The following is a 14470-nucleotide window of genomic DNA, read 5'->3' as shown; positions in this document are numbered from 1 at the left end:
ATATTCTACCAGGTTCCGCCATCAAGGGACTATGTCTTTCAAACTGTCGTTTGGAACTTTTTTTTAAATTTTTTTTTAATGTTTATCTATTTTTGAGAGACAGAGAGAGACAGAGTGTGAGCGGGGGAGGGGCAGAGAGAGAGAGAAAGACACAGAATCTGAAGAGGCTCCAGGCTCTGAGCTGTCACCACAGAAGCATGTGTTGCTTTGCCTTTTGGAAATTGCTTTTTAAACTTAATTTCGTTTTATAACTCATATAAAGTAGTTCTCAGGTCTCCGTCTCAGGTCAAATATACAAAACAAGGTCTACACCAAGAAATCCAGCTTCTGGGGGCTCCTGGGTGGCTCAGTCGGTTAAGCGGCCGACTTCCGATCTCGAGGTCCGTGAGTTCGAGCCCCGCGTCGGGCTCTGTGCTGACAGCTAGAGCCTGGAGCCTGTTTCGGATTCTGTGTCTCCCTCTCTCTGACCCTCCCCCGTTCATGCTCTGTCTCTCTCTGTCTCAAAAATAAATAAATGTTAAAAAAAATTTTTTTTAAATAAAAAAAAATTAAAAAAAAAAAAGAAATCCAGCTTCTGCTCACCTCCACCCCGTTTCCTCCCCTCTTAACCCTAAGTAACTTACTTCTCTTGTTTTTGGTGTATCCTTTGTTTGCTCCTTTAAAACATAATCAAACACGTAATATGTTTGTATCCCATTCTCTTAGCTGAGTGATATTATCTATACTACTATCTATGCTTATCTATTTACACACCATACACTCTTTCTTTCGCATTGCTTTTTCACTTCATGTAACCTGGAGATTATTCCATAGTAGTAAGTACATAGAGTCCTCCTTCCTTTTTCTCCCCCTTTTTACAGCGCATGTTATGGCATTGTGTGGATTTAGTAGAGAACTTTTTGATGGGGAAACTGACTGGTATAGTCTATGACAGGTATTTGTTTATTGCAATCCGAAAGGGAATATATTATTACCTGGTAAAGAGAACAAAATCATCTACTACTAGAAGCCCAGTTAATGAATACACTCCTCTATGGATTGTAGGATTTGCAAGACTTGGGATAGAAGTATAGGCTGGTGGTGTTAGGGATGGTTTTGCAAAGCAAGTAGGGCTTAATTGCAAGGACCGTTGACAACCGATGAGATTTAAATGGATGAGGAAGGAGGATGTTCCAGGTTTAAGGAAATGGTGTAAGTAGAAGTCTATATTCAAGAAGTGAATAAGAGATTCAGAGAACTGTGAATAAACCAGTGGGTTTCGAGCAGAAAGATTAGATAGGAGTAGGCTGGAGAATGAATCCATCCGAGTTCACCTGTTGAGGGCTTTGACTGTCAGTCTAGAAGAGTTACTGTTTCTAAAAGCACAGCTTTCAACCATTGATAATGTCTCTTCAGAAACCTTTAGTGGTTCCCCAGGAAGAGAATTTTGAACAAGGATAGGACATCTGAACTGTGCTGCCAGACTACTCCTCCTGGAAAAAAAAGTAAGGTGACTTAGAGGTGGGGGGTGGGGGGAGGGACAAGGACTTGAGTGAGATACTAGCAGCGGCAAAAGAAGTATAAGGACTTAGGGGCACCTGGCTGGCTCAGTCAGTGGAGCTTGCGACTCTTAATCTCAGTGTTGTGAGTTCGAGCCCCACGTTGAGGGTAGAGATGACCTAAAAATAAAATCTTTAAAAAAAAAAAAAAGTGGGGCGCCTGGGTGGCGCAGTCGGTTAAGCGTCCGACTTCAGCCAGGTCACGATCTCGCGGTCCGTGAGTTCGAGCCCCGCGTCTGGCTCTGGGCTGATGGCTCAGAGCCTGGAGCCTGTTTCCGATTCTGTGTCTCCCTCTCTCTCTGCCCCTCCCCCGTTCATGCTCTGTCTCTCTCTGTCCCAAAAATAAATAAACGTTGAAAAAAAAAAAAAGAAAGAAAGAAATGTATGAATTTGGAGGTAAAATAGATAGGATGTGTTCCCTATCCTTTCCTTCATTTCTAAGGTGGGGGAGTAGGAGAGAAGGGAGAAAGGAATATCAAAAGATAACTGTCATTTCCAGCCTGGGTTCAGGAGTAACACGGTGGCATCAGACCCCAGCCCTGTTTTCTGTGGACTGACAACGTCACATTTTCCCTTGATCTTTGGAAGCGAGAACTCAAAATACGCCGGCTTGGTTTTTAGCAAGGCAAGTGCGCCCTCTGGCGTTTCTGCCTGGTCCAGAAGCTTCTTGGAGGTCACGAACTGCAGCCCTGGTCCAGAACGTAGATAAGCTCTGCTTTAGCCAGTTTCTCACTGTTCTCCTTCCCTTTCTTACTCAGGGTATCGCAGGCACGGATGTGGCAAAGGAGGCATCAGACATCATCCTAACAGACGACAACTTCACCAGCATTGTGAAGGCAGTGATGTGGGGGCGAAACGTCTATGACAGCATCTCCAAGTTTCTGCAGTTCCAGCTCACTGTCAACGTGGTGGCCGTGATTGTGGCCTTCACCGGAGCCTGTATCACTCAGGTGAAAGGAGCGGAGTGCGGGGTGGGCGAGATGGGAGAGGTGAGGCCGGAGCTAGGGAACGCAGGAGGTGGGGTACTATCTACTAAGGATTAAGGACAAGAGTTTCCCCGGTGGTGTTGGGGCAGAAGTTAGCTCTGCTGAGTCTCCATCTGCCCGTGTGGAAGGATGGTAACTCATCTACCATTAATTAACACATCCTTGTCAGCCGCTGTGATGGGTACTCCTATGTGTTATCTCTCTTCTTCAAAAGCAATCTTGGAAAGTGGGTGAGGAAACCAAGGCTCAAAGAGGTTAAGTAACTTTCTCAAGGTCACTCAGCTAAGAAATGGCCAGATCCAAAGTCTGGGTGGATAGTGGGAGCTAGGCCATTGCAGGGGCAAAGGTGAGGCTGAGGAGGGAGGTAGGGGGTGTTTTCCAAGGAAAGCTAAAAGGACTGGTTCTTCTTCCCACCAGGATTCCCCACTGAAAGCCGTGCAGATGTTGTGGGTTAACCTAATCATGGACACTTTTGCCTCCTTGGCCCTGGCCACCGAGCCTCCTACGGAGTCTCTGTTGAAGCGTCGCCCCTATGGCCGCAATAAGCCTCTGATCTCACGTACTATGATGAAGAACATCTTGGGCCACGCAGTCTATCAGCTCACTGTCATCTTTTTCCTTGTCTTTGCCGGTGAGCCGAGGGTGAGGCTGGGGCTGGGGGAAGGGTCGGAGGGCTAAATGGAGATGGGGGCAGAGAATGGCCTGGGGAAAGAAGGTAACAATGGTGCACACTGAGCACAAGACTGGGAGTGATAACAGCTGCGTTTACTGAGTGTGTCCTCTCTTCCCTCTACCTGGCACATTATGCTATTTGATGTACCCCTCTCAAGAATTTCACAAGGGTGGGGGTGCTCGGGGGGCTCAGTCGGTTGAGCGTCTGACTTCGGCTCAGGTCATGATCTCGCGGTGTGTGAGTTCGAGCCCCGCGTCGGGCTCTGCGCTGACAGCTCGGAGCCTGGAGCCCGCTTCAGGCTCTGTGTCCCATCTTCTCTCTGCCCCTCCCCTGCTCGTGCTCTGTCTCTCTCTGTCTCTCAATAATAAATAAATGTTAAAAAAAAATTAAAAAAAAGAAAAAGAATTTCACAAGGGTGGCTTCTATAGCTTTTTTTTTTTTTTTTTATAGATTATAAAAACCGAAGCTCAGGTCACATAATGAATAAATAATGGTACTAAGGTCAAACCTGTGTCTGCCCTGACCCTGGTCCACAGTTTTACCACCACGCTGCACTACAAGAAGTCGAAATCAATGGAGCAAACTGAGAAAGAGGGTCAGATGCGTTGAGATGAGAACTAACACTTAGAAGTATTTGATAACTAGTGTAGCTCAGATACTAACCTATTAGAACGGACACCGGCCGTCAGCAAGCAGTTTGGCCATGCCAGCGTGTTCTGACTCAACCTGAGCCCTCGTGGAGCTCATACTTCACCCACTAATGCTTCCTTCTTCCCCACTAGGTGAGAAATTCTTTGACATCGATAGCGGGAGGAAGGCGCCTCTACATTCCCCACCCAGCCAACACTACACCATTATTTTCAACACCTTTGTGCTGATGCAGCTCTTCAACGAAATCAACTCCCGCAAGATCCACGGAGAGAGGAATGTCTTTGCAGGCATCTTCCGCAACCTCATCTTCTGCTGTGTGGTCTTGGGCACGTTCATCAGCCAGGTGAGCCTCCAGCTGGAGTTGGGGTAGGAGGTCTGGGATGGCAAAGGCCAGAAGCTGGGAACAGGATTCCCTAGGTACGAAGGAGAAGACATGAGGGAATGATGGGCACTCGGGCTGTAGATTGAACACTTTCGGATTCCCAGGTGGCTTCCATTTGCACATGGTCTAGAACCGGAGCCTGCTGGGTCAGGTGCTCCAGGGCAAGGCAACGTGTTGGTAGCCAATCAAATAAGACTTGTGGGATCCTTTGCTTATCTTTCTAAAACACAGAAATTTCACAAAGTGACCAAAGAGAGGGCCACTCTCCTAGGTCCTTTCCATGCCTCCTGCCAGCACGTGTGAAAGGTGCAAATACGTGCTGTACGGGGTCTCCCCTTGTCCCTGCCCCTTTGTTCACGAGGGGCTCGTGGCAGAAAATGCTGTGCAATTCACAGAGAAAGAGAAGTACGTGGTTCACATGCAGTTGACAATAAGCCTGACTTAGGCTCCTCTTGTAGAACTGGGGTCAAGGGCACAGTTGCCCTGGTGGTAAAAGGATTGGGTTCCTTCCTCCTTGCCCTAGTCAGAGGTAGAGTAAAACATCTGCAGATACAGGAGACTATGAGCTGGCCCTATGACAAAGGGCTCCTGAGTCTCTCCCAGCAGGTATCTCCCTTATTTGCCCCCCTCCTCGATTCCCCCTCTCCATCCCTTTGCCTTCTCTTTGTCACCCACCAGCTTTAGTCACAAGAAGCCTCCAGCCCCCCTGGATCGCCAGCTCGTCCCTTAATAATAGTCATAGTAACGATATCTGCCCCTCCATCAGGGTCTCTATAAAGACTGTGTCTCTCTTCCCTTCTCCCCTTCTGGTTTCCTTCCTTCTCCTTCTCCAACAAGCCGATCAGGGCTTGCACCACAGGGATCATGGGGCAGGGGTTGATGTGGCCATGATGGCCTTGGCTGGACAGCTAGCTACCTGTTACCCATCAACCTGATGGTAGGCTGCCTCTTTCTCGGTTCTAGATTCTCATTGTGGAATTCGGGGGTAAACCCTTCAGTTGCACGAAGCTCACCCTGTCTCAGTGGTTTTGGTGCCTCTTCATTGGCATCGGAGAACTGCTGTGGGGCCAGGTGAGTACCGGCAGGGTCGCTGTGTGGGTCCGCACAGCCGACGACGCCCCTTCCTCTAGAGGAGATGGAACACGCACCGCGGGGACTCCCAGATCGTCCCCGTCATCTTCTCCTTCCCACCCCTCCCTACCCACAGCTTTCAAGATCTTCCCATCTTACAGGATCCCAGAGGGGACTGATCAGTGCCCACCCCTTCAGAGGCTTCGGATCTCTTCTCTAACCATACCTAGAGACAGGCACGTCCCTTAGCTTCTCTGAGATGGGAGTGGAAATTGTCAATGGGATTTTGCTAAGAAGAAAAAAAAAAAAATTGAGGGTCTTAGAAGCAGAAGAGTTTACCAAGCAGAAGTCTTTATTCTGATGAAGCCACAGTCTGGCTGTGAGCTGTTGTGCTGACAGTTTTTGTCTGGTTGTTGTTGTTGTTGTTGTTGTTGTTGTTTATTTTTGAGAGAGACAGGGTGTGAGTGGGGGAGGAGCAGAGAGAAAGAGGGAGACACCGAATCTGAAACAGGCTCCAGCTCTGAGCTGTCAGCACAGAGCCCGACACGGGGCTTGAACCCACGAACTGTTGAGATCATGACCTGAGCCAAAGTCGGACGCTTAACTGACTGAGCCACCCAGGCGCCCCACTGTGCGGACATAGTTAAGGGCTCCCCAGCATCCTGTTTTTCACCCCGACCTCATCTGGGTTGCATGCCTGACCCTCATCTAAGACATATCCAGACTCGCAAGGTCTCTAGAGAAGCAGATCACACAGTTCAGAGCATAGATTCTGGTACCGGCCACCCGGGTTTGAATCCCCATCTCCCTTCTACAAACTGAATCACTTCGAGCAAGTGTCTTACCCACTCTGTGCCTCAGTTTCCTCAACTTAAGATAATAGGATCATTGTTCATTGTTGTTGATCAGCCAATGACTTACAACAATGTCCAGGACCCATAAGTACCCAGTAAGAGTGAGCTGCTAATATCATAACAATGTCATCACGTCTGGTTAAGTTTTGTTCCTTCCCTATGACCACCGTGTGCATCCCCATCTCTGACCCGGGCTAAGCTCTGCTTTGTAGACCCCCACTCTCTACTGACTGGCATCTGGCCCCCTGGGTGGCTTTGCTCTAAGTGGCCCCAGAGATCCTTCCCTGGGACCGCAGGCCTTCCCCCATAAACCTGCTAGTTGCTTCTTTCGTATCCCCGAGGTGCCTCCCTGATTAATTGCTATCCCAGTTCCTAACACAAGTCCTTCCGCCCCGTCTGTCTGCCGGTGTTTATTGATCAGGGGGTCCCTTTTATACTTGGGTGAAGCCCGCTTGTTTCACTGACTATCTGAAACTCCCGTCTGCGTCTGGTCTCACGTGTGGCCACATAACCTTGGTGCCGGATAATGGCCTCCCTTCTGTACCACGGAGCTCCTTCCAGTCATCCAAAAGTTACACTTTGACCTTCTTCCTATTTCAAAATACTTGACTCTGCATCGGAACGCTCATACAGTCCCCGTCTCCTCCGAACCCTGTCTGCTCCTCGTCTGTCTGTGGAAGAGAAGTGATCGAGCTTCCTGTGTGGTTTATTTTGAATTGCAAGCCCAACCCACTGCCCCATGTCTTCTGGTAATACTCCTCTGTCCCTCCCTCCTTGGCCTGTCCCACCCACTCCCTCATCCCAAGCCCAAGAAAACCTCTAGTAGCCTTTCACCCCCGTGTCATACACAGGAATTACTTTGCCCGTGGTAACTAGAAGAGGGTCATTCCCTTCCTGCACTCTTCTCTTCGCCCATACACATGCAGTGTGACCGTCCTGTCCCCAGACTTGTCTTCCCCCTGGTCTGGTCTCTGTCCCTTCCTACTCTGTATCACGCATTACAGTTCTACTTCCCTTAAAAGATCCATGGCAAAATGGAAAGGAAGAACTGAGACAGAAGGAGAATGAAGTCTACAACTAACCAGGCAGCTGGCTGGTCAGATACTAGAATGGAAGTTCTCCTTTGTATGTCCACAAATACAGAAGGCCTTCGTGATGGTCCACCAGTTGGTAGGCACCGCCTACCTCCCCACCATGGGTGATAGGGTGAAGACTGACCTACCCGGGGGCCTGACCGTGCAAGCTGAGTGACAGCTCTCCCGCCCTGATTCTGGTGTCTCCCCTTTTGCTGCACCTGTTCTCAGATAATCTCCTCGATACCTACGCAATCCCTGAAGTTCCTGAAGGAGGCCGGGCATGGCACCACGAAAGAGGAGATCACCAAGGACGCGGAGGGGCTGGATGAGATTGACCACGCGGAGATGGAGCTGCGCCGAGGCCAGATCCTCTGGTTCCGGGGCCTGAACCGCATCCAGACTCAGGTACTCTTCCTAGTGGCCTGTCCTCCCTCCGGGAGAAGAAATGTCTCCAGGTTGGGAGGTGTTGGGAGGGCAGCAGCTGTTCTTGGTGGCCGACATCTCTTCCCTCCCTAAGGCTCACTGCTGCTGGACAGCCCGGGCTCCCTTGCTTCAGGACAGATCGGGCAGCAGCTGCTGCGGGGGCTCCATAGTCAGAGGGCCTAGAGCACGGGACACCAACTGGTAGCATAGTCCTTTAGCTTCAGGTTGGCTCTAAACCCCACTTTGCCACCCTCCCATTGGGCCGGCAAGCTTCCCGTGTAAGGTCTCTTGCAAGCACCAGACCTCACTTCAAGGTGGGAGACGTTCAGAGTCCTTCCCCACCCTTGAGGAGGAAGGAGTTAGACAATAGCTCTCAGCCAGCACCTCCAGCATACGCTGCACACACATCCTCGAGCTGCTGTTAGGATAATGTAGCTGTTCTCCAGAGGGATCCTGGAGAACAAAGAAACAAAGAGAACAAAGAAACTCATCCTCTTCCCCACTCAAACTCATCCTCTTCCCCACTCAAACTTTAAGGCCATGGTGGGGAATCTGGTGGCTAAGTGTGTATAAATGACAACAGTCTTTCACTGCCGAAGCATCTTTTGCAGGATTCAGACTTGCTTCCCAAGAAGGAAGAAGCTATAATTTCCCCAAACCTTTTCCCTTCTCGAAATTTGTAAAATGGCCTCGATGCTGCTTGAGCCCCCCGCCTATGAAGCCCTACAGCAACTTTTTGTTCCCTCCCTTTCCACGAAGCAACTGTAACCCACCTTCTCCTGGGTGGGCGAGCTGGTCTAGGCCCGTCATCCTATCTCTCGCCCTGTCCTTGCTCCATATGCCTCTATTGTCCTAGTCCTGAGATTTCCCACCCCCAGAGAGCAGGCCTGTTCCTCTCTGCTGGTTGGCTGGAGAGCCCAGAAACAAGTTCACTCTCTAAAATTAGCCTTGCAGATGGTTTAGAAAGTTCCCTAGTCAAGCCCACCTCCTTAGTGCATAGGGAAGAGAGATCAAATGAACCTTCACAACTGAATATGCTGGGAACCTGTCTCCCACAGACGAGACAATGATGGAGATGGGAAGGAAGGGAAGGAAGGGCTAGGGAAACATGGGGGCTCCTCCTCCCAGAGAGGGAAATTCCCACGGGACCTGCCAAAACCGAGCCCCCCCCCCCGCCCCCGCCCTTCCAGGCCACTGGCTCCTGTCTCTAAGGTCCGGTGCTTTCCTTCAGGTCTGCTCCTTTCAAAATAACCTGTCTGCTTTTCTCTCCTTCAGGGTCACTGCCTCCTCCTATGTGATTTTTTTTTTCTTAGCCAGGATTCCCTCGTTCCAGCGTCTCCTGGCCCCTTGCCAGACTTCTGTCCTGGGGGGCTGAGAATCATGGATCTTCCTTCCCCTCCACTACCGATTTCCATTCCCTCAACTCTATACCTCTCGGTTCCCAGCCTGCATAGCTTTTAGGAAACTGCCTGTCCCTGTGGGGGCCTGAGGCAGCTGGGCCAGAATGGCATGAAAGCCTAGGCAGCAAAGGCAACCCTCGAAGATGCCACCATGACCAAATCCCTGCCATTGGCGGTGTGCACCTGACCCCATAAGCAAATGGGCCTGGCTGTGCTCACCTGAGTCACAGACACCTGACGCTGTCTCCTGGCATCAGCCGGTCGGCCTCAGCAGGGCTCTAGCGAAACCCCTGCCATCTGATTGTTGGTCCTCATTGTCATTCTCATTGGCACACGTGGGGGATGACAGGTGTTGCCCAGCTGTTGTCCCATCCTGGTCCCTTTAGTTTAGGGAGACCCAAAAGCACTAGAGAGCCGAAGCTTGGGAAACTTAAGGGCTAGACTCTTGGGAAGATAACCCTGGGATCCACTTTCACTGTGGAGGTTGGGACTTTGTAACACTAACAGGCACTAAGGAAGGAGTGTGCACCGTAGCTCTGTCCTCCCCACGTGCAAACCCTTTCCTACCACGGGATTGGGCTCCTCAGTCCCCTGGAACTAAAAACTATATAACGTGATGAAGGGATGATAGTTTAGCTCAAACTTTGGTCTGAATCCAGAAACGCACCCTAAACATTTCACGGCTTCTCGGGAAGCTTTAAAAATAAGAAGAACGGTCGGACTCATAAGGTGCCTGCCCTCCCACCTTCCCACCTGGGGAAATGAAGTCACATAAATGGAACCAGCCCTCGGTGTTAAGCCTGTGGGCATTTTTGAGATGATTCAACCAGATCCTGAAGGAGAAAGGAATTCTTTTTGATTTGTTCCTTGTCACCTCGGGGTCAGGGGTAAGGACGGGAGGTCTGCCCCAGGCCCCAGACCAAGACCGTTGCTGGAAACCAAATGGCATGAATTCACCTCTGTCTCTGAGAAGTAGCACACAGAACACCAGAGGCCACTTGTGTGGGTTAGACTTGTAGCCACTAACCACCACCGGCCAGCTTCCTCCCCCTCCCTGGATCTGGCTACTGAGTCATTGTCAGACATCTGTCAGACATTTATCTCCAGTGTGTGACCGCAGCTAGTAACATTCTCACTCGAGAGCCTGGCTGCTGGATTCCTCAGCTCCCTTCTCAGGGGCTCTGTCCGTTTCAGCCCCGGGAGAGGGTGTCCCAGAGAAGAAACCCAGAAGCAGGTGAGCCCAGCCGTCGTGGCCTGGGAGGCTTTCCACCCCGGCCACCTGTGTGTGGGCTACTCCATGCCTATGTTTTTGCTTTAAACACAGGAGTTAGATTCCTGCAGAACCTGCAAAAACAGGTCGTCGATCTCATTGATTCAGAGGTTCCAGAGCCTCAAAATTCAGTAATCTATACTTTGCCTCGTGTCTTAAATTCCATGCCTTATTTTTTCAGAGGACAGGTCAGCACAGTGAATAAGCTGTCACTATCCGCCAGGAGTCATGGGGTGGAGAAGTACCTTTACATTTTAGATACATTTGGACACCCACACACCTAAAATGTCCTTCATAGGCTGAAAGGGAAGAGAAGACTGGATTCTGGCTGGGTGTTTGGACTCCACGGCAAATTGTTCCTTAAATGAAGTGTAATATGCAAATAACGGTTTTCCCCCTTCTCCTCACTCTTGCTTTGTGTCTGAGGGAATGTCGCTCTTTTCCCCGGCTCCTGTCCCCCTTTCCCAGCACTTTCCACCCCCCTTCCCTGACCCTCCAGGACCCCCGCCCCCTGCCTCTTTCTTCACCCCTCTCTGACTGTGGAGCAAAGCTGTCTCACTCTCTGATTCTTTGCAGATCGACGTAATTAACACATTCCAGACGGGAGCCTCTTTTAAGGGAGTCCTAAAGCGACAGACCATGGGTCAACACCTTGATGTAAAACATGTTCCTAGCTCATCCTATGTAACAGTTGCGCCAGTCAGATCTCCCCCCACCACTTCTGTTCCTGCTGCTGTTCCACCTCCTACTCTGGGCAGTGAGTGACAGTCTATTATGATGCATGATTTGCTAAAATGACCACAAGAGAGCACGTGGCATCCACTTTAACCAACTGTGGCATCCACTTTAACCAACCGTGGTTATCTTTTCCTTTTGGTTTTTCCCTTTGATCTTTGACTTAAGGGAAGAAAAATGGGACAGAAATCCCACTCCCAAACCAGGCTGTGTGCCCCTTTATTTATTTACTTTTTTTTAGTGTTGAAAAACTATTAAACCATAGCCATTTTAAAGGCAATAATCCTGTTTTCTGATTGTTCCTCTGCATTGCTCGTTTCTTCCTGGAGTTTTGTGTTGGTTTGTTTTGCTTTACTTTAGTTTTTTGTTTGTTTGTTCTGCCTTGTTTGGATATGTTGTTCCTCACCTCTCCTCCTGCTCCTTGGAATCTAAACCTTATCTCCTAAGGTTAGATGTGAGCTTAGGCCAATGAAAACCCTGCACTCGCCTCATTTGGGGGCAAGTTTCAGATCTCCTGAAAATGAGTATGAAGAGAGCTACATTCCCATGGGGTTTTCTTACCAGTAGATCTGTCATAATTGAGCCAGTGTTGAAGTCGGTCCCTTAGGCTACCTCTCTGTCGTGAGCTGGTCATACTGGCATAGAGTAGCTGAGTGTGAAGAAAAGAAGGTGTTCAGTTCACATGCACAGGGCTAAGTGTCCCTAAGGTTTCACTTTTCAGGGACTTTAAACCAAACTTTTCAGGGACTTTAAACCAATTGAATTCACATGTGGGCAGGAGAAATGTATAGGCAAAGGTCAACATAACATGTTTTTCTTCACTCCAACTTTTTTTTTTTTTTTTTAAGGAATCTCTGAAGAGCAGCTTTTGCTTTGTTTTGTTTTTGTTTGCTTTTCCTTTCCTCTAGTTTGACTGTGTCGGCCGTAGCCAGCCCTCCGCATTTTATTGTGCGTATAAGGTTTTAGGAACCCCTTTCGCAGCCAGACTGTCAATTGGAATGCTGCCAGTGTTTAACCTAAGATCTGGTGTTCCCTTCGGTAGATTACTGGATTCTTGCTAATGCTTTTGCCTTCCTGTTCCTGGTCACTTTACCTTCCCCCAATGGGACACAGAGAGGTGAGAGAAGGCTCTTTGCTGATAGTGCAAGGTACTTGGTGGGGAAGGAGTCTCTGTGTATGAAGTTTATTGTGAGCTTCAGATAGTTGAGTGTTTTATTTATCTCTTTCTCCCCCACTTCCAACCTCCCCCCCCACCCCAAACCCTGGGACAGGGAGGTAAAGAAAGAACAGTTGCATTGTCTATGGTTCACGTGGTTGTGACCTGTGCAGGTTGACCAGACTTAGATTATTTGTTGTCTTTTCAACCAACTCTAAGGGTTCTGGGGTGACATATAGGAGGTGGGGTTTTCTACAGATACGTATTTCTATAGATACATATTTCCTAGGTCCCAAAGCAGTCAAAGAACAAAATAAGTCCTACCCTTCTCTCTCTGGTCCTTCCACATTCCTCTCTTATTTCCTTTTTTCATCTAGTTTTTCCCTGTCCTTCTAACTAGCATCTGTTCTTTTTTAATTATGCCCTTCTTTTAGGAAGGGTTAGTGGCAGATGTCGCTGTGATGTGAAGGTAGAAAGAGACTAAGCAGAAGACAGAGCCCGTTGGGCTCTTAGGGAGTTGCCGGTAGAAGGTGTGGTCCACACCCTCAAAGACAGAAAATCAGTCAGGAGACACAGCCACACCTGCTCTTTCTCCAGCTGTGCCTTCTTACTTGGCCGTCCTAGAAGAAATAGTCACGCATTTGAAGACCCCCTTCCCCATTCCAGATCTCAAAGTGAATTCAGTTATTTATCTAACTTTCTGTAGATAAATCTTTAAGATTTCCCTCTATAGGAAAGCCCTACTCCCTTCTCTTCCCCTGGTTTCTGAAAAGGGAACAGAAAACTGTAGAATATAGCTGAAGAAATGGAGTCTTCATCTGCCCCTTCATAGAGCTCCAGAGAGTGGCCCTTAGCCCTTATACCTAATGGAAAGTCCAGCCTGGTTGGGACTCCTAAGACATGAGAAAGAGTTACGCTTCAATCCGTGACTCCACCCATAGGACAGGGGCCACAGAGGTGTCATTTCCCAGCGGTTTCGAGAGATGAAAACTGGGGAAGGAAGGGCTGATTGGCCGAGGGGAGAGTGTCAATGGCTTTCACAGGACCCTCTTCACCAACTATGTCTTGTTCCCCGTACACGGCTCACGCACCAGACATCAAGAAAGGAGGATCCCACCTCTGCTTGGGGTGGATTGGTGATGATGTATCTATGTGATTGTGTTACATACTCTCTGAGGCCAGTGCTGGAGCCGAGGAGCATTCTGGCACCCTTCTCCCTTCTCTCTGCCGCCAGGCCACTAGATGGTGCCACCTAGCTCCCTGACCCCTAGCTCTTTATGCAGGATGCTGGTTTCCCTTTAGATTCTAGAAGCCCTGCAGTCTAGCCGGATGACTGTTCCTTGCTCCCCCAAAGAAGAAATCATCCCGATTTTTCCATCTACCCATTCCAATTCACTTTTATTTCCCTTACTGTTTACCTGTAACAATGTTATTGATCACCCCAACAGGTGAGAGGAAAAGCCAGAAAACAGGGCTCCAGACCCTGACTCCAACCCCCGTTTTTAAAAATCTGTTTTCTGTATTGGACTTCACACAGAGTTGTTTTCATTAAGTGTTCAGTGGCTTAAAAAAAAAAAATAGAAGCAGGAAGTTTGAAAATCACTGATATTGAAGAGAAGCAACTGGTGGTATAAAGGTACCTGTTCTTCAGCAGCACTTGTTAAACACTTTGAAATCTCAAGAGCAGGTGGAAAGCGTGGGCCATGCCATCACTCCTACAGGGGGGTGACATGGCTTTGAACCCGCCTCTTGAGCCTCTGTTCCGTCCGATCTGACCTAGATCTGGAGCAAAGAGCAACATGACAGGTAAAATTCACCCGTCAGATGGTCACTAAAAGTCCTAGCAGGGTGGAAAAGTAGGTCCTTACTTTCCGTTCAGCGTGGTGAACGTGTGCCCAGGTTCCTTGCTTCTTCTTGGCGGAAGCGTTGAGCTGATCCGACCCAGTGGCAGAGAGTCCTTTGCCTTCTAAGCTCTGAGCACCCTCAGTCCCGGGTGGGTCCTGCCGTGCTGTTGTGGGGTGGAGGAAAGCCTCGGCTGGCAAAGAAAGACACAACGTTAGTGGATCCTCCTGGCGCATTCGTCTTAAAGGTTCTGTACAATGACCGAAAGCACGGCCTGACTCTTTGTGTCTCTGCTGCGTGCACATTCTTGCCTCTTCTCCAGGGACACATTCTCTGCTGCGACAGCAGAGGGGTGGAAGAGGTGCCTTCCGCCCACATTCATCATTCCTCGCCCTGCCCCTCCCCCACACAGC

At 49.3% G+C, this 14470-nt stretch overlaps 1 protein-coding gene across 4 annotated transcripts in view; it reads left to right on the top strand.

Annotated features, from left to right (window-relative positions):
* ATP2B4 (ATPase plasma membrane Ca2+ transporting 4) overlaps window positions 1-14470 on the top strand; it is a 99030-nt gene that overhangs the window by 78507 nt on the left and 6053 nt on the right. For 3 of the 4 annotated variants that reach the window (XM_047076655.1, XM_047076653.1, XM_047076654.1), the window contains 5 exons: window positions 2297-2488; window positions 2942-3155; window positions 3980-4191; window positions 5194-5301; window positions 7460-7636. In XM_047076655.1, the coding sequence (XP_046932611.1) occupies window positions 2297-2488; window positions 2942-3155; window positions 3980-4191; window positions 5194-5301; window positions 7460-7636 (903 nt within the window). Of the gene's footprint in view, window positions 1-2296; window positions 2489-2941; window positions 3156-3979; window positions 4192-5193; window positions 5302-7459; window positions 7637-10900; window positions 11009-14470 lie in introns of all 4 variants that reach the window. The other variant, XM_047076656.1, reaches the window with a different exon arrangement.

This window comes from Lynx rufus, unplaced genomic scaffold, assembly GCF_022079265.1.
Source record: "Lynx rufus isolate CCGP_SWC_20201006 ecotype Redwood Valley unplaced genomic scaffold, mLynRuf1.p SCAF_15, whole genome shotgun sequence".
Lineage (NCBI taxonomy): Eukaryota > Metazoa > Chordata > Mammalia > Carnivora > Felidae > Lynx > Lynx rufus.
This window is presented reverse-complemented; position numbering and strand designations above follow the sequence as displayed.